Consider the following 19,589-nt stretch of genomic DNA (forward strand, 5'->3'; position numbering starts at 1 on the left):
TGGTCCTTAAACCTCTGGGGCAGACTTTGAAAATAAACAATTTATTTACAGCCTTGTGGTGCCAAGGTTTTCCCTGAAGCTGTCCTGGATGATTTCCTGGGAGCGTGTCCCAGTGGCGATGGCAGCAGTATTGCCTCGGTGCCGCGGGCCAGGCGGGGGGATCTGGGGACACGGGTCACCCGGAGCGTCCCCGTGCCGGGGGGTCTTGCCCTGCTGAGAAACACAGCCCCAGGGGCAGCTCGGCCCTTTTGCAGCCCCATGATCTGTGTGGGGAGATCAACGTCCCCCTGGAGCGACCCAGCGCTGGCTCCCCTGAAGCTGGCTGCTTGCCCCAGTGCTTAACGAATAACTGGCTTAATAACAAAGCCCTCAGGCGGGGGGAAGAATGAACCCCATTGCATGAAGACCTTGTGCAAGAAGCAGCCCAGGTTGGGAAATGGGCTCCCTCCTGTCTCCAAACCCTAAAATGGCTTAGAGCATCACCCCCAAAAACGCCGTTTCCGACAGCTGCACCCAAACTGCAAGATTTTATTGCAAGCCCTCAGCGTGCCCGGGCCGCCGCGCTCTGCTCTGAAGCGTTACTGAATTTGGGAGAGAGAATAAACGAGTAACGCTTTAGCTACAGCAAATATCAAACCGCTTCTGCGGGGATAACGCGGGGCTCTCGCGTCCCTCCAGAGCGCTCTTCGGACACTTAAAAGCCGATTCCCTTTGTGTTTTCAACCGCAGAGAAAGCAATTTTCTGTCGTTTTCCTTAAGTGGACGGGGCACTGCCCTGGCTCGCCGGCACTCGGCCCTGCCATTCCGCGCGTAACGGCACCTGTACAGCGTTATACCGGTACCCAAATCCGGAGGCGTTGTACATCGGCGCGGGTGGGACTTTTTCCTCTAAAATAAAGCCGTTTCCCCCAGATCGATACAGCCCAGGCAGCGCCGACACCCCTCAAGTCCATATTCATTAATTTGTTCATTTATACACTAATTTTAAAGGCCCCCCCCCCGCCGCTGAACCCCGGGGCGAGCGCGGCCGCCCCGCCGGTGCTCGACGCTGCGCACGCCCTGCCCGCGCAGGCCCCGCCCCTCAGCGGGGAAGGGGCGTGTCCTGCCTCGCCCCCCACCCCGATTGGCGGAGCACCCCCTCGGGGCGTGGCCCGAGGGGATATAAGGGCGGGGCGGGGGGCGGGGCCGGCAGCGCCGCGGCTCAGGCCGTGCGGTGCTGAGCGGAGCGGACGCAGCCGCAGCCGCCGCCGCCGAGCGGCCCCCGGGGCCCTAGTGCCCGCCCGCCGGACCCCGCCGCCGCCCAGCCCAGGTGCGCTGCGACCGGGCCTGCAGCCCCGGGTGGGGGGGTGAACGGGGCGGCCCGTAGGAATTTGAGGGAGGGGCGGTGTTGCTTTGGAAAGGGTGAACCACAAGGCTGCAACGAGTCCCTTTGGGGTGAAACTTATGGGAGACGTCTCCGTGCCTCAGTTTCTCCACTGCATTAACGGGGACTTCAGCGCGCAGAGGACATTTTGTAGCAGGACACCCAACACGTGGGTGCATCGTTAGACCAGGGAAAGCCTCATCAAGAGCTGGGGAGGACCTGGATGCCCGGGGGGCGGTGGGGGTCCCAGGGCGCTGGGTGCCTCCCCTGTGCCCGGCTCACAGCGCGGGTCGGTGCATTTGCTGTTCCTCCGCGTGACGGTGGGGCTCGGTGCCCTCCTGCAGGCCCAAGGGGCTGTGGCTTCTGCTGGCAGTTGGCACCTTTGCTTGCTCGAACGAGAAGGGATCAGACCACGGGGCATGGGAAGAGTCAGCATCTGAGCAGGGAGGCGCTTTGTACCAGGAGGAGAAAAACATTTCTCCAGCTCGGAACTGGGCATGTTGTGGGCCAGGGAGAGGAATCTTCTTGGCCCTGCTGGAAGCAGACGTCGCAGGAGGGGGGGCCGCGCTGTGAGTGAGGGTGCAGGGCAGGCAGGTTTGCCCCCGGCTCGGGGGCGGCGGAGGCGCTGCCGGGGACGGGCTGGGGCTGGAACCCCTTGCACGAAAACCCTCGGTATGTGCCCCGAGCAAAACACTCCTTCGCTACTTATGCAATCTCTGCCTGAGATTTCATAACTCCCAACTGTTGATACAGTGAGGGGAACTGGATTTCTGCACGGAAGCAAAACACCCGTCTGGGGTTCGGGTGCAGACTTGCCAGGCCTGTGCTCTGTGCAAGCAGTCGTTTTCAAGGGAATTATTTTGGCTTTGCATGTAGCTCTGAGCCAGAGCTCTACAGCTGCGGATTTAACCCGTGCATGCACTATGGGCACTAGCCTCCGTGCCGCTGTGCAGGTGTGCATGTCAAATCTCTTGAGAAATCACACTGGTACCATTTAACCTCTTGCAGCTTTCTCGTGTGTGGGCGCAGGTCAGGCTCCGGGCGGGTGGGGGCTGCGGGGGCCGTGCCGCGGCCCCTCTGCAGCGACGGCCGTCCCTCTGCTCGCAGGTTTTAGATCTGCACAAGAACCAAGATCGAGAACGATGGCATCCATCCCATCGAGCGGCTCGCTCATGGCGACGCACAACTACTACAGAAGTAAGGGCGCGCGTTCGGGGCTGGGGCGGGCTCGGGGCGGCGGGTGAGCGGGCTGGGTGCTCTGCCAGGCTCGGGGGCTGCGGCTCCAGCAGAGATGAAGCTGGGCTCCGGTGTGTGCTTTCAGGTGAAGCCCCACAAGAGCTGGCCGGCTCCTTGCTGAGAAAGGGGGGCAGCCAGCAGCCGTCCCTCCTGCTGCTCGGACCCTCCTTTGGGCCACCGCAGCCCGTGCCCAGCTGTGGCAGCTGGAGATGGGGCTTGCAATCTCCTTTGCTTGTTATTAAGGTTGTAGGGGAGGGGAGGGGACGGCTTCAAATGCATCTTGTGTCATTGCTGTGGAAACGAGCTGCAAACCCAGTCTGGGCAATGGCAGCTACTGGTACATCTCCAGGGGAGAGACTTTCTGGATTGCCTAAACCAGAGGGAATTAAAGTATTCCCCTTGAGCTGAAACTAGTAACAGGCTTGTAGCAGTTGGACTAAAACTGCATGGATAATGTGCAGGAATCTGCATCTTCTTGGCCTCAAGTCATCTGCAGAGGCCTCCCAAGTGTTGCATACAGATGCAAAGCCCTTAAATAATGGTCTTGGGGTTGCAAGTGTTTTCCTACAGAGGTGCTCAGGTGCTTTTCTGCTACCTGCTCTTGGCTAACTTGTCATCTCACCAGTGTTTCCTTCTTAGTGGTTTTTATTGACTTGGCACTAAAGCTGGGCAAGTTGTGGAGCGAGGTAGTGATGAGACTGAGCCGTGTCACCCCCGGGACGGCCACATCAAGGCTGTGCCCTGCTTTCCAGGGCACAACCGAGGGTCAGTGCTGGCTCTGATGGCCGTGATTTCTCCACAGGGCGCCTGAGCTCCACATCCAGCAACAGCTCCTGCGGCAGCTCGGAGTACTCTGGGGAGGTCATCCCCCACCCCCCGGGTAGGTGCCACCCGTCCCGGCTTGGGGCCGTGGGGGGACTCTGCTCCCGGCCCCTCCACTGCAAATCCTACTGGAGGTGACCCAGCCTCTCCTGTGGGATGCGTCCAGGGTGGTAGCAGGGCTGCCCGGGTTGTACTGACCCGGACTTTCCCTGGCACACGCTGTCCCCCAGGTCTGCCCAAGTCCGACCCCGACCACTGGTGGGCCAGCTTCTTCTTCGGGAAGACGGCTCACCCGGCCATGACGACCGTGTCAGAGTCCCCGGAGAAGTGAGTGCTTTCCTTGGACGAGGTGATGCGGGGGAGTGCCAGTGCAGCACCCAGGGCAGCGGGGGACATCCCTGCTGCGTCCCCCGAGGAGCATCCTGACCCGATGGGCGACGTCTTCATGCCCGGGGCACCGACTCCTTTGCGGCAGAAATAAATGCAGAGCGACAGCGCAAGGCCTTGCTGTCGGCCTGACCCTTTCTCTGCTCTGTCTTGCAGCTTGGGAGCGCTGCAGGTGACGACAGGACCGATGGCGTGTGGCTTGGTGCCGGCCCCAGGAGCAGGACGGAGGCGTCACGCCAGCGAGCCCAGCTTCGGGCCCTCGGCGTGAGTGGGTCAGCGGCTGCTCTCCACGCTGGCGGGCACAGCCCCTTCCCCCCGTAGAGTAGGCAGGCTGCTGCAAGGCAAAGGTGCTGCTTTGTAATAAAAAAACGCAGCAAACCCCTGACAATTCCCACACCAGCTTTTTTACTCTTTCTTAACGCAACTACGCCCTTTCTGCGCAGACTCGGTAACACGTTTTATTTACCTTGTACTCGTACAACGGCAACTAATAAAGTCGAGCAGCCTTTTAAAACCCTGCGGGTTGTTCTACATCCGGGGTGGGAGGGCAGAGCAGCGCGGATGTTGGTGGGGCCAGACCGGGACATGGTGCAGAGCGCGACCGCAGCACTTCCAGCAGGGCCTGGTGACGGCGGATGGCACGGTCATGCCAGTGACTCACCCGTACGCGTGTGTTTTGCCTGTGACCAAGATCAGGCTTGGCTGCAGCGATGCTGCAAATGCTTCCCCCACCCTTTCTTCCTTACTTGGCTGCACAGCCTGTCCCTGCTGGCGCTGAGCTTGTTCTGCTCCCCGAGCATGTTGCTGCCCTGCCCTGCTCTGCTCCGGTGCCTCCTGGGGTAGGAGCAAGTGCCAGGGCCTGAGCCGGGTCTGCTCAGGGCTGGGGGAAGGACTTGGGTGCAGAGCGAGCCCTCTGTACCGAGGGCAGAGAGAAGGCTTGCTCAGGGCTTGCGTTTCATGGGTCTGATGTCAGGCTGGAGCTCATGGTGTGGATGGCAGCTTGGGGGTGCACTGGGCTGGGGAGCCCTGGAGCCCATGTCCTGGGCAGCCCTAAGTGGTGTTTTGGCTGATTTTTGCCTTGAATTAGTCAACTTGGCTGTTTGGCCCATCTGTGATCTGCCTGATAGCTGGGTAGTGCTGCTCGAGAAAGCACTGAGAAAACAAGAGCCTGCAGGTGCCTGCATGCAAGGGGGGCCAGGTCTCTGCTCCTGCTGGAGGCAAACAAAACCCTGGCAGGGGCGGATTTAAAGATGCTGAATCTTCCCGCTCCGGTCTGCTTTCAGCCCCAGCATGGGATATGGGACGGTGCCTGCGTGCACCAGGTGCTGCAGCCCCGATGGCAGCCGGGGGCCGCGGGACCCCTGAGTGGTGACTTTGTACCGCTGGCGTCCCGCGCAGGCAGGGGCGAAGGGCAAAGCTGTGTGCAGGCAGCTCCCCGCTGCCTGGCCCAGGGAGCAGCCGGGCGGGAGGTGGCTGCTCTCGCTTTTTGTCTGCGCTGCAGAGGCATCCAGCGTCGCTTCCAGCTTCGCTCCTTGTTGCTGGCAGGGAAAAATGTTGGGTGAGCTTTGCCCTGACCTCTGCATCTCCAGGCAGTGGTCCTTGTCATCAGGGCAGAGGGTCTGTGTCCCCCCTGTCCCTGGGAGGGGCCGGGACAGGACTGGGACCTCCGCTCCCCCTGTGTAAGTGCGTGCATCCAAAGGGAATGGCTGCAGAGGGTTGCCCCGGGCCAGAAGCCTTGGGCGCACGGTTTGGACCCCCAAGGCTGCCAGCACCCTGCGGGTGACTTCCATGTCCACAGCAGCACATCAGCACCCCACAACGGATCTGACTTGGCTTCCAGCCGGGCAGCAAACTGCTGGTGCTGGGCACTGCTGCGGGGGCTGCACCTACGCGCGTGTGGCTGTGGCTCACAGGAGGCACGCGGCAGCCTGTAAACTTCACAAAACACAGGAAAATCAAGAAAAAAAAAAAAAATATCCTTTGTAAGTAAGACAAGATGAGGTGTGCTGTCTGGCTGGAGGGCTGGGAAGGGTGGCTGTGGCACTGCTTCATACCAGCAAGCTTTGCTTGGGGGTCTTCGCATGCTGCAGCAAACCCCTTTGGCTGCTGCTCGCCCCGGGATGCCTTGGGGGAGCAGTGGGGTCTCATCTGCTGCTGGTTCCTAGCAGAAGCCCCAGATTTTGGAGAGACAAATCTATTTTTCAAGCCTGCAGCCTTAGAAGCTGCAGGTTAAAGTGTGGACACATAAAGGTAAAGTCAATATTGCCGTATTTGCTTGTTGGTCTCATGATCGTGGAGGGTCAAACCCAGCAACTGTCCCCAGGTGAGGCTGTGGCAGAGCAAAGGCACAAATCCTGGCGTCCCTGGTTTTCAGCTGGGCACTTTCTCTGGCCTCACCCAGCTCTGGGTGAGCTGCTCCGGCCGCCTGCTGCGATGCCACCAGCACATCGATGCTCCTCCATCCCACTTTTGGACGCTGCATGGGGGTTAAGCTCGTTCCCACGGTGCTGCAAGGCAGGTTGGATTTACAGCAGGGACCGCAGCATCAGTGAGTGGCTGCCCTGAGGCCAGCGGCTCCTTGTCCAGCAGAGCAAAACTGCCTGAAAAAGCCCTGATGAATTAAAGGGGATTTTTCTGAATGTCTGTAGTGTCTCACAAACTCAGGCTGCTGCTCTGCTGGAGGCCAAAAAAAGGGAAAAAACCAGGGAGAGCCCGGCCCCCCCAGACTGTGCTCCCGGGCAGCTTCGTGGCATGGCCAGGAGCAAAGACCTCGGCAGCACCTCGGTCGCTTTGGGTGCCTGGTGTTTGCGGGGCCTTTCTTGCCCCATTGAGGCACTCAGCCATGTTTAGGAAAAGCATCTGACAGCCAAGCACATTTATTTTTGTGCTCGTTTCATCTCCGCTGCTGTTGCCAGCTGATTGCCTGTGTCTTGGGTCATTGGGCTGCCCGCTGCGATGGGGCAGCAAGGGGTTCGTTGGGCAACAGATGTGAGACAACCAAAGGGGCTCTTTATATACCATACCCCTCCCTAAGCATCCCCCTTTCCATTGGGCTTGCTATCGGAGGGGCAAGCACCCACCTCCGGTGGCACCAGCCCCCCCCGGGGGACGGACGTCCCCTCGTCTGCTGCCCCGCCGCTGCCTCGTGCCGCTGGACGAGGCGCCGCATTTTGACTGTTGATTAACTCACGTATTTGGGCAAAAAAAATAGCCGGTGCTTTCCACTCCCTCTCGGCCCTTGCACTGGCCCTCGTGCCACCCCGCTGCCCTTGGAGGAGATCTCACCGCAGCCCTGGCGTGAGAAATATTTCCTTTCATTGCCTGCTTCTTGCTGCTTGGGGAATTTGTTTTTTTTTTTTTCCTCCAGCAGCTTTGCTTCCCCTTCACCCTCCAAAGGCCAATGTGGAACTTTAAAAATAGAAACAAACTGTGCGACTCAAACACATCGCATGAGCCTGACGCCGTTTTCAAATGCCACTCGGTCAAGTTGAAGCCGCAAATGGGACACATGCCAGGCTGAAACCAGAGCAGGCGAATGTCTTTAACAACAGTATTTGCAATGCCCACCCCAGAGGGGTTTGGACAGGACCGGGGTCCCAGCAGCTCTGCCTTTGTGGGATGGATTTCGGGAAGAGCCCAGTCCCTGTAGCGACCCTGATTTTGGGGGAGCTGCAGTGCCCAGCCCAGGCTGAGATCCTGGGAGAAGGTGAGAAAATCTGGGCTCCCCCCCCCGCCCCCATCCCCAACCCTGTCTACTTTTAGAAAGCAAGTAATGACTCAGAGAAATGCCAAACCCCAGCAGACCGTGCTGGAGAGCAAACCCAAGCAGCAGATCGGCTTTTAATGCAGCTGTGGAGGAGGAAGGCAAAGCTGCTGTGGGCAGCACCACGTCCCCGTGTCCCCCCTCCACACCACCCACCGTGGCATCGCTGCGGCAGAGCGAGCCGCTTTGGGGCCACGCGTGTGACGGGGCTGGTGCAGGCAGGAGGGCTGCCTGCAGCCCTGCCAGCCCCGCCGGCTTCTTGAGGGACCCCGGCCATGCACGGCTGCTCCCCACGCCAGCCCCACCGCCATGGGCACCCCACGCACACCCTTCTCCTCCTGCTTAATTTTTAGCTCCATCTGGTGGCAGCCAGACCGGCAAATTTAATCTCTTTATTGCTGCAACAGCCCTGCCGTGCCCGCACCACGCGTGTCCCAGCCCTTTCTTGGCATGCACGAAATCCATCACCAGCCGGACACGGCTTCGGTCTTTAGTTTCTCATAGGAGGGGACGTGGGCTGTGCATATGTGTGTTCTCCGCTTGGGTGTTTGATCAGGCTGCAAAACGCTTTGCAAGATGAGGGTTTCCTCTTGCAACCATGTCCAAACACCACAGCAAACCCAACCTGTTGCTTTTTCCAGCTGTGAACACTCAAACCCGGAGCTGCCACCTTCCCAGGGCACAGCCGCAGCACCCAAGGGCTCAGCAGCCGCCTCGCCCTTGCTTGAGCTTCAGAGGAAGCGTGGCCTGATCAGAATTTATCACACATCTAAACCACATTCCCACCTCCCCTTTCCAGGCCCCTTGTGCACAGAGACTTGCTCAATTAACAGCCAGACTTGTTTCTGCTATTTTGCACAGCACAGATGCTGCTCCGACAGGGAGAGTATTGCATAAACTTTATTAACTTTATATAGTCCAACCCTGCTGTTGTTTCAGTCCTACCGGTCCCCCCGTCTCCTGCGAACAGGCAAAGTGTGCTTGTCAGGAGGAAACCTAAACCCAGGCAGCCCCAGCTGCCTTTCACCCATGGCACACGCTCCCCACCACCGGTGCCCCGAGCGTGTCAGTGCTCGAGCAGCCCCACTCGGGCCAGCCCGAGGCTGCCTGCACCAGCCCGAGGCCTTGGCACTGCTCCCGGGGCTGCTTTCAGCGAGTCCTTCCCCCGCTGCCAAGGCCAGCCCGGCCTCCGAGAGCGAGCACAGCGGGGGGGAAAGGTGCTTGGCCAGAGCAAACGCTCCCCTCAGCTCGGGGGGGACAAGAGGCTCAAGGTCCTCCTGCCTTGCCGTAGCCCAGGACCGGCGAGAGGGGCTCGGCGAGGAGCTGGGGGCGGTGGGAGCATCTCTTGGCTTTGCACCGTGGCTCTGCTGAAGAGCAAAACAGGGTGAAGCAATGTTTTAGCGAGTGCTGCCTGCACCTGGGCTAAGCAGGCATTAACTATTTGAACCCAGATATACATTTTTCTCAGAATAACCACATGATGGTGAGCAAGAGAAGGAACCAGAGTGGAGCAGCCCAGGCAGGAGCTGCCTGTGGAGGGGCCTCGGGGGGAGCAGGGCTGCTGCCTGGGAAAGGGGTGGCACAGGCACATGGTTTAATGCACACCTGGATGAACAGAGGCCAAAAAGACCCCAAGATGGTTACATCTGTGGTTGTAAGAGTGGGACTGGTTGCAAACCATTGCTTCCCGGGAAGGGAGGGGAGCAGCGTGGAGAGGGCTGAGCATCCAGCGATGCCCTGCAAGGACTCACGTGGATGGATGCACACACATTTATTGATAAATACACCGGACACACACTACAAGAAAAATCAAGCGGAGCCACAACTGAACACAAACTGCAAACCTTCACGTTGGCGTGGGGAGCGGCAGGGACCTCCCACCCTACTGGCTGAATGAAGATGTAAACTCTGGGTGATGCCTTCACTACCACAGGGCTTTTCCAGACCGCTACACAGCCAAGCGCTGGCAATGAGTTCTCCACAATTCATTGCCTTTTCCCTTGGCCACTTCCCTGCATCCTGACCGAGAGGGACCATGGGCTGGTTTTGGGGGAGATGTGCTTTCCTTGGAGCCCTGTCACAGGGCAAACCAGAAGAAAGGAGCTTCTTGGCAAGAGCTGGCCTGGAGGGACTTGTGCGGGAAGGATGGTGGAAGGGGTCCCTCAGGAGAGGGAGCTGAGCAGCCGTCTGTAGATGAAGCCCAGCTTCTCCCGCAGGGCCAGGAAGGTTGGACGCTCCTCCGTGTTGCCGCTCCAGCACTCCAGCATGATGCTGTAGATCTCGGGCGGGCAGGAGCAGGGCCGGGGAAGGCGGTAGCCCCTGGTGATTTGCCTTACGGTTTCTTGGTTTGTCATTCCTGCAAGGAAGGAGAAGATGCCCCTGAATCTAATGTCCCCAAAGGATGCCCTGAAGGTACACCTGCAGTGGGCCAAGATGTCAACTGGCGCTGCTGTGAAACAGTGTCTTTCTGCCACAGAAAGAGGCTGTGGGAGATCATCCAGCCCATACCACCTTCCTGCCCCCAGCTCCTGCACCCACTCTGCAAGCACTGAAAATCCCTCTAAGCAATCCCCAAAGTGGACAATAACTTGCTCATGCTTTAGGAGCTGCTTCCACATCCCTTGTGGAAGGGACAATATAACAATTCATGACATGTTGGCTTCTGGGGACCATGGGCAAGCTGCCCGGCACGTGGTCAGAGCAGCGCTGGAGGGGGCTGGCAGCCCTACCTTCATACGGGATCTGTCCATATGTGAAGACTTCATAGAGCAGAATCCCGTAGGACCAGACATCGGACTTGAGGGAGTAGGTGCGGTAGTTGGCTGCCTCCGGGGCTGTCCACTTCACCGGGATTTTGGTGCTGCTGCTGGTGGAATAAATGTCATCCTGAAAAGCAATGGGAGATGGGTCATGAGGGATGGTATGATGAACCCAGCCGCTGCTTTTGGGGCTTTGCTGGGGCTGTGGGCTGGGAAAGGGGCTGGCAGGGGAACGGCTGCAGCATGGGGCAGCTTGGTGGTCTGGGATGATGGGAGGGACCACAGGATCCCACTGACCAACCTTGAGGAGCCGGGCAAGTCCAAAATCGGCAATTTTGCAGGTGAGTTCCTCTCCCACCAGGATGTTTCTGGCTGCCAGGTCCCGGTGGACAATGTGCTTCTCCTCCAGGTACCTCATCCCATCTGCCACTTGGCAGGCGATGTTGAGCAGGTGGGAGGTGTCCAGGGACTTCCCTTCAGGACCTGTTAACCCAGACGATCCAAGCGTTGGGCGCAGTTTAGCAATATCTATTTTGGGTGTTCTGGTTTGGAAGGAGACCCTGTGCCAGCAACGTGGGACCGGGGGAACATATAAAACCTCAAATTGGAGGTCCTGCCTAACCGTCCTGGTTGTGCCACGTGGGAAGTTCAGCACAGCCATGTGCTCCTCAGGAATGGGACTGGGGTGAGCTCTGAAGAGCACCCTGCACTGCAAGGAGGACACAGATGGCTGTGGCTCATTCAAAGCTAAAGGTGACTTTCTACCATGCAGATCTCCAGCTGAGCCTTTCAATCCATCCTACCTGCAAGCTCCTGCTCCTCTGGCACCAAATGCTGCTGGAGCCCCAACCAAAAATGAGGTCAGTGCAGGAGAGGAGGGGGGTGTACCCAGTAGAAAAACAGGTCTTGGTGGGAGCTGTTTTGTTTCCCTTCAAGACAGATTACTGGGTCAGGAAAAGAAAGGCCAAGAAAAATAAACTGATGGCCAGGTGATGAGTGGACCACAGCCAGTTACCAGCTCTGCAGGTGAACAAAACCATGCTGCTGGGCCCAGGGGGAGGTTTGGCCATCTCATTTTTAACAAAGGCAGAGCTGCCCAAGCACAGCAGAAGGGTTTCTGTCCACTGACGGGAGCTAGCAGCCCACGGTGGGTGAAGAAGGAGGGATGAATGTTCCTACCAGCACAGTTGGGCTCCCAGGGAGTGATAGGGTCCCAACCCACATGGACACAAAAAGGATCACGCCAGACCGTGTCTTTGGATCTTGGGTGACCCCAAGACCACTTCCACCAAGTGACCTTGGATTGTTCTGCATTACCACTGACCTAAGAGGGGTGGAAACCAGGATGACTCTCTCTTAGGGTCCTCACTTGGGTTCATAGGGCCATTCCAGGGCACGAAAAGCACCTGCAGAGCAGCACTGCCCCAGGAGCCCACTCCCCATGGTGCTGGCACCGGTACTCACTGTTGAGGTAGCTGTGGAGGTTGCCTTTCCGCATAAGCTCAGTGATGATGTACACGGGCTCATCCAGCGAGCAGACGGCGTGCAGCTGGATCAGTTTCTCATGCCTCAGGCGCTTCAGGTTCTGAATTTCCTTGGTGAAGTCTTCTGCCTTCATGTCAGCTGGGGGAGAAAGCCAACACGGCCGTCGTGAGCTACTTTCTCACGAGGACATTGGGAGCTCAGCACCTCCAACTGGGACGAGGACCTTTTTCCTCCTCACAGCCCACCCCTGCTCTCAAAGCTCGTGTCTGCACACCCTGTGTCTCAGATCCAAACAGCCACAAGATGTTTTCCATGGGGCTTTGGATCCCATTTTCAGGATCATAGTCCCATCAGGACTTGATTTATCACAAACCCATTGGACTTGACTTGATGTGACTTATCACAAACCTACTGGATGGAGTCATTTTATAAAGGTGAAGCCCAAGCTGGGTACACAGAAGTAGTCCAGTGACTACTTGCCAGGTCTTACTACAGTTTGCATGACAAGACAGACACAGTGACCAAGAGGACTAGGAAACAAAAAGGGGTGAACGATGTGGCAGTGAATGAGAGACCCAGTAGGCCAGCGTTAACACCTGCTCCTCCACCTACCTTTTATGATCTTGATGGCCACCGGCACTGTGTTCCTCCACAGTCCTTCCCACACCTCTCCGAAGTAGCCCTCGCCCAGCTTCCTCCGCAGGGTGAACTCCCAGCGCGGACGTTCCCAGCTGTCCCTCTCAGGGGGTGTCTGTGAAACGGGCATTGATGCTTGGACCAGCCGGATAAGCAGGACCTGCTGGTGGAGCCTGCACCAGCTCTTGGTGCCCACCAAGGCCTGGTGGCCACGGAGGAGTGAGCAAGACATGGTGCTCCACCACCTGCATTGCACTGGTGTTGCAGCCTGTGCCTTGCTTTTCATTGAAATGTTCATTGGGGGGCACAAAGCCCATGGGGATCCTCTGCATCATTACCTCTGCTGGGAGGCAATGTGTGCAAGGGGGGAGATTTTCGGACACTACATGAGATATCAGGAATTCAAGTCATAATTCACTCATCAGACCTCAAAGGTGGCTTTTCTCCATTTCCACCAATAAATAAAAATGAGTAAATGAATATTATTGCATATTATGGCTGATTTAGACTTTCAGCTCATTAAGCATTTCTTTTATCTTACACCTTTCCATTTCACTCCAAATTATTCACATGTTTAATTGTTATTTCTAAGTCATAATCGGTGTATGGAATTCTAATCAGGAAATGAGTTGGAAATTTGGGATGAATACTCTAATGGGATTTATGAGTGCCACACTAATTGGCATGAAAACTGTATAAAAGTAATGTGGTCTTATTATACTTTAGGAAAAAAAAATCAGAAGCGCACATATTTCCAGCTTCAGTATCAAAGGGATCTGTAACAACGCAGTTTCTAGCCTTTGATGTGGAGAAGACATTTCAGAAAAGCCTAGGCATTTTGGCTGGTCAAAAATACATATAAATGCCATGCCCTGGCCTTAACACAGCTGATAAAAAGTGATGCTGGCAGCTATCCTAATGGTGTATTTTAAATTTAGCTTAACAAAGCTCAAATCCCAAATGGATAGACTAATCATTTCTATTTTTCCCTAATTTCTCCTTCCTTTTTCCACCCTGGACATCTTTGGGACCTTGGCCAAGCCGCGCCGTTGGCGTACGCACCGCGGGGCTGCAGGGCTGCAGCAAGGGGCTCTGGATGACCTTCCAGTGCTCGGTGTAGAAGGCGAGGAGCTCCTCCATGTCGGGGAAGGGATGCCCCTTCTGTATGTAGAGGCTGCCCCCAGGGCTCTTGCAGATTCGGAAGTGGCTGACCTTCGTGTGGTTGCGTACTGCGGGGAAGCCCAGGCGGGCGAAAACTCAGCTCGTGCAATCACCGGCTCCTTCCCACCTCGCTGCTGGCTCTCACCCTCTCTCCTTTCCAGGCACTGGGTCTATTAATTCACCCTAAAGCAACCCAACTCACCCCTGGGGTATTACATCCCACTCCCCATCACCCCCTTTGCGCCCACCTCCTGGCCCAGAAAACTCCTGTGAGGGGGCTTGTTTGGACTGGAGAGGTGATGCTTTATTAGCAGGGATAGTCCCCCACGCAAACGAACTGCTCGGAGAGTGACAGAGCTCACGGCTGCTCGAGGTGGATAAACCAGTAGCGGCTGGACCTCTTGCAGGCACGCCGCAGCCCGGGGGGCCGGTGGGCGGGATGCAGGGTTCGCCATGAATGCCTCAAGGTTGGTTTTATGTGGATTGGACCAGATCGTACCAGCGCTGCCTGGTGCGAAACTCCCCGAATTCAGATTTCTGGACATGGGAGCAGCCCAGGCCCTGGTGACCTGGAGTGGCGGTGTATTTTTAGACAACCCTCAGATGATAAAAGCCGCTGGAATGAAATCCTGGGAGTTAGCACTACGAAACCATCATTAAGCCGCTGTGAATTGTTTATGGCTTTCATACCCCAGATGGGAACAACATACTTTCCTTTGCCACAGTAATTCAGCAATCCATACCTGCATCTATTAGCTTTCCCCATTCTTTTAGAAAGCAGTCAATTCACTTTAACAAGATGCTGTAAAGCGCTTTAAACATATTTCCGTGTTTTTCACCCTGTGCTGACCAAGCCAGGAGCTGCGCCTAAGGAACAGCCTGGTTCCTTTCCCTGTGCTCATTTTCTCTGGATAATTGCCACAAAATTACCTGAGAGAGAGTACTCGCCCTTGCTGCTCTCGCTGTCCCGGACGAGGAAGGAGCCGTGCTGGTTGGGAGGCGAGAGGAGGAGCTGCTCGGCTTCGTTTCGGCTGATCTTGCTGAAGTACCAGCTGGGGGGCAGAGCGGAGGGGTCAGTGCGGTGCAAGGCGATGGTGCACGGACGGGGCCGCATCCACCCCAGGGGCTCCTGCACGCCCAGGGTGCAGCTCCCTCCCACCCTTTGCTCACCCCAGCAGCCACCAAGCGAGCGGCACGGCGGCCAGCCCACGGCTCAGAGCCTGTAAACGCGGCTGCCACGCACACCGTTGCCAGCCTGCATCGGGGCTGCTTCACTGGATTGGTTTTGCAGGCACTTGTTGCATTTTATTGTAACTTTGCTGACTGCAAACCATTTCCTCCAGCAGTGTCTTGTCACCACTGTTTCAATCTGGCCAGGTCTCTGCTCTGTCCCAAAATCAGGAGGTTTACGCCCGTGGCTCAGTGCAGTGGGGAGGTGAGTAAAGCACCGGCCACCTGGGGCTGCGTGGAAGATGCTCTGGTGGGGTTGCACCCACACATTTTGCCACGAGAGCAAAACTTTGCACTTCTTGACCTGCAGCTCATGGACACAACCAGCTCTCAGAGCCCATGAGCATCAGAGAAATCATCATCACGTTAATGAAAACATCGCTGGGAATTGCCCTTCGGTGCTTCAGACGTGGCAGTGCTGTTGGGGACCTCAGCAGCAGCACCGAGCCAGGAGGGAGGAACCAGCCAAATCCATCTTCTGTGCTCAAGCAGCGCCGAGATTTGTCACCAAATCTCCAGCAAGAAAAGGCAGGTTGGCTGGCTGGGTCCTGACTCAGTGGGACATATGGGAGCATGGGGAAGAGGCTGCTTCATCCAGCCTAATACAGCCAGGACGTGAGAAGCTGGAGGTTTCATCATTAACTGGGATTGCCAGCGTCTGAGAAGCCGTGCAGGAAATTATACGTGATGGGGTTACACAGCTGAACAAATTACCACCCAGCTCTGACCTGCGGCTCCGCAGAGTCTGCGTGCTCGCGGCTCACTCCGGCTTGCTCCGGCTGCAAAGCCGCGCACGTTCGCTGCCTCCCGCACCGTGGCATCCCCCTCGCCTCCGTCTTGGGGATGGGCTGGGCACGAGCTGCGCACGGGTTGTGCACACACACACATGCACACACACGCACGCTCAGCTGTAGCCTCCCAGCTGTTTTGTGTGCTGGGACTAAAGCAGCGAGCTGGCCCCATGGTCCTCACCGGTGTGGTCCCAGCACACTCCAGACCAGACTGGATTTGCCTTTCTCCAAAGCACAGGCAGGGAGGCGAGTGAGGGAGGAGTCTGCAGGCCTGCAGTCCACTGGCTGCAATCACTGCCCCTGCACTTCGGGGGCCCTTGCCAGGCTCCCCCTGCTCCTCTCCTTTACCCCTGCTCCCAGGCAGCGGAAGGCGAGTGCCGGGGGAGTCTGCAGGACGATTACACCCGCCCCATCTGCGCGCTCGCCATCGCTCGGCATGACTCAGGGCCCGGCACAGAGGGAGCAGCAGTTTCTCGGGGCGCTTTGCCTGGCGTGTTGGGACCAGGCTGCCTTACACAATGATGAGCCTGGGCTTTCCCCAGCTGAGACAGGGCTGAGACATCAACCCGAGCTCCACGTCAGGTGGGAGAGGCACCGACAGGGAGGGAGCCCTCGGCCCCGGATGAGCAGGAGCCAGAGGGCAGCAGCAGTGGCACGGCTTGGCCCTACAGGGCTCGGGGCTTCCCGGCAGGTCCCAACCCAAACTGCTTCTCCCCACGCTCCCAGGCTCTTTGGAGCTGGCAGGGCTCAGGCAGAAGCTTCCCCAGCCCCCTCTCTGCCTGCTGCCTTCTCTTTAATGCAGGGCAAGAGGGAGAGGAGCCAGAACAAGCAGGAGCCCATTTATTCGGCACCGTAGCTGCACCCGTGCACACCACGGCATCGCGTCCCAGCCCAGAGCCACCTCATGCACCCAGGAAGGGGGACCAGCATCTCTGCCCCCCCAGCACATCCCCCAGCAGGGATGCACCGAACACCTCCACACCGCTGCTGCGAGCTGCAGGAGCTTCACGGCAGGGATGGTCGGGGAGGGAAGGTCCCCTCTCAGTCCCACCACCGCTGATGGCAAAAGCAGGGGACGAGGAGCTCGTGCTCCCCGCCGTCGCAGAGGGCGAGCGCTGCCTTTCCCTGGGCAGGGACACGCTACCCTGGTCCAGCCTCCATCCCCCTACGGGCCCAGAGCATGGGATACTTACGGCCGGTGAGCGGAGGTGCCCTGGCTGAGGTTGGCCACGTACGCAGCAGGAACGTACCCCATGGCCGGCTCCCCCAGCAGCCGCCGGGCTAAGACATATTCTCCTTCTTCTCTGAGGACACGCAGTTTGTCCCCTGCGCTTACGCTCAGTTCCTCTGCGCTCCGGGCTGTGAAAGCGTATAAAGCGATAAAGAGAGAGGACTTGGGGATGAAGGAAATGGAGTTCGGCTCCGAGTGCAGCGAAACGGAATCGGAACCAAGATACCCCAGCGAGCAGCTCTCCGGCACGGAGCGGGGACGGAGCTTGTTCCAGAAGGACGTCAGGAAGGACAAACGCTTCCGGACAAACTGCTCCATCCCCAGCAGATGCGGTGCATGCGGTGGTCTATGCCACTGCGCTTCTTGAGGCCGGAGGAAGGGGCGATCCCGGGCTCATGCCGCTGGCCGGGCGGCTCATGCTGCCGTCCCGCGTCCCTCACACGCGTCTGGGCGCTCGCCGGTCCTTCCCGGCGAACTTCCTATTTCTGAAAGTGAAACTGGTTGATCTGGTGGGACGAGTCTGCAGGTGGGATGAGTCTGCAGGCGGGAGTCCCACGCTCAGACCCGCGGGCACATCTGAGAGCCGGGCACAGCTGGAGCCGGGCTCGCCGCTCTTGAAGAAGGAGAACAATTTTTTTTTTAATTATTATTTCAAAGTGTGCTCTCCTGCTTGTTACTAGAGCACCGGTAAACACAGCTCGCTGTTCTTCAAGCAGCTCTTGTGACAAGTGGCTGACTCCAGTTAATAGTTTTGATCTCACTTGTGTGGGAGGGTGCTTTTTTTTTCCATAGGAAAATAATTGCATCCACAAATGTGTGAATTAAGAATTAAGGAAATAACCTTAGAAGAGATCTGAAGTGGTTTGGATATTTGCTGGGTGGATATTGTGGGGTTTATGATACAAGATACTTTTTCCTTTCGGTCTGCAATGACCTCCCGGGGTTACTCCGCTAAAGCATTTGCCTCCTCCCATTAATTCCCCATTGCAGAGGATCTCTAAGGAATCCACTTCCCAGATCCGCCAGGATCCAGTGCTCGCTCAGCCTCCGGCAGGGATGGGTGCCCCTCAGCATCAGGAGATCCTCATCTGGTGCAGGGTCTGGATCAGCCCCAGGTGCCTGCGTGGCATCCGGAGCCGAGCCCCGGCACCCAACCCCCGGCTCCTGCCGCCGGCAGCACACCCACGCTCCTCACAGTCCCGGCCACACTCGGATGCAGACACGCTACAATCCCCCGCCAAACCCCAGCAACCACAGACATCGACCAAAGGATGGAGATGTCCACCTCGCATCTTGCACATACACTTTAAGCCGCCTGAAGATCACTGCTCCGGTGAGAAATCCCAACTCCAGCCCCCCAGCCCCCGCCTGGGTTTTGTCACTTAACTGTTCCATCTAATTAGTGGGAGTTTTGTGCCTGGCAACTCCGCTCCTGGCCTTGAGCCCATTATTTTGATCTTCCTCTGCTTGTAATTGGTGTGGGTAGCTCATTTTGGGTGTACAGTTGGATTTTGAAAGAGGCTGCTTAAAAAAAAGGATAAAGGAAACTTTATTGTAGGGATCTAGGCTACCGACTGCAACCATATGGTGTATGAAGAGCAAACTGGACCCATCTTTGGGTCAACAGCTCTGGGCTTGCCGTGTCCGGCGTCCTGGGTGTCCCGTGACACCCAATCAACCTGCAAAAGCTGGATTTCAGTATCTGGGTTTGGGGGTCAGTTCTTTCCCCACCCTCTCCCAGGCAGAGAAGCCCAGGGCAGAGGGCAGGAGTACGCAACGCTCCATGAGCGTGCTCTGCGCGTTGCTGCACAGATGAGAACTAGAAAAAAAAGGGATTCTTTAATAAAATATTCTGCTCCCTGCTTACCAAAGTAGCACCTGAATATATGGGTAACTCCCCCGAGATCTTCCCCCGCCTGCCCAGCACACAGCCTCGCTCGCGGCGGCAGGCAGGGATGTGTCATTTCGCTGTGTATTTTTCCCACTTCCAGCATGGGGAGGGGAACGGAGGATGGAGCGCAGCAGGGTTTGCAATGCGTGGGGAATGGCCATCCCCTCTGCTGTCCTGCAGCGCTTCTGCAGCCCTTCTGACAAGTCTGCTCCTCACCTCACGCTCCATCAGGAGGAAAATGGGCTGCTTGGTTATGCATTTAGAGATTATCTGATTAGCTCAAGCACCGAACGTTTATGCCTTACTGTTTTGAATGCGGACTTGGTAAACTTGTGGTTTGCAGAAGGAGACTGGAGACTGATTTACCTTTATTGACCTTTGCCAGATTAGATTCTCTAGTGGTACATGCGATAGACAAGTGCAGTTGATTTATAACACACAAGGCTTTGGATCTTGATTTGCACCTAAATGAAAGAGTACTTCAAAATGACAAACATCCCTGAGGACTAAATACTGCCTCTGAGCTGAACTTACCAGACATGCATAGCACACACTCATCACTGCAAACCTGTGTCTGCACAGGACACGCACGCACAGCTCAGAGTCCCACGCCAGGAAATAGCTGATAAATCACAACCTTTTTCTAGTATCTTTTTTATTTTCCTATTAAGTTCCAGGAGCATCCCTGCTGCTGTGAATCCCTTTGGTACTATAAAACATCTAAAAAATAAGGGTGGGGTGGGAGGAGAAGAAAAGAACAAGCACGTTCACAAAAGTTTCTGATCCTTGCACTGTGGGAAGGAAGATGGGAAGCCACAGGAAAAGCGAGAAAGA

General features: G+C 57.0%; 2 protein-coding genes across 2 annotated transcripts; one reads left to right on the plus strand and one right to left on the minus strand.

Moving 5' to 3' along the window:
• The first annotated feature begins 1,198 nt into the window (after positions 1-1,198).
• On the plus strand, positions 1,199-4,322 carry PPDPF (pancreatic progenitor cell differentiation and proliferation factor). The gene is made up of 5 exons (XM_082326161.1): positions 1,199-1,309; positions 2,471-2,560; positions 3,402-3,479; positions 3,652-3,748; positions 3,965-4,322. Exons 2-5 carry the CDS (start codon positions 2,506-2,508, stop codon positions 4,074-4,076), a joined length of 342 nt encoding a protein of 113 aa, XP_082182287.1. The 5' UTR covers positions 1,199-1,309; positions 2,471-2,505; the 3' UTR covers positions 4,077-4,322.
• Positions 4,323-9,733: 5,411 nt separating this feature from the next.
• LOC309597030 (tyrosine-protein kinase Srms-like) lies at positions 9,734-17,182 on the minus strand (the record flags this gene model as incomplete). Its single annotated transcript, XM_082325907.1, has 8 exons — positions 9,734-9,927; positions 10,301-10,457; positions 10,632-10,813; positions 11,795-11,953; positions 12,428-12,566; positions 13,514-13,680; positions 14,543-14,664; positions 16,827-17,182. The coding sequence occupies 8 exons, from the start codon at positions 17,180-17,182 to the stop codon at positions 9,734-9,736; spliced, it is 1,476 nt and encodes a 491-aa protein (XP_082182033.1).
• Positions 17,183-19,589: the final 2,407 nt, after the last annotated feature.

The sequence above is a fragment of the Platalea leucorodia genome, assembly GCF_965183815.1.
Source record: "Platalea leucorodia genome assembly, chromosome: 13".
In the NCBI taxonomy this organism is placed as follows: Eukaryota; Metazoa; Chordata; class Aves; order Pelecaniformes; family Threskiornithidae; genus Platalea; species Platalea leucorodia.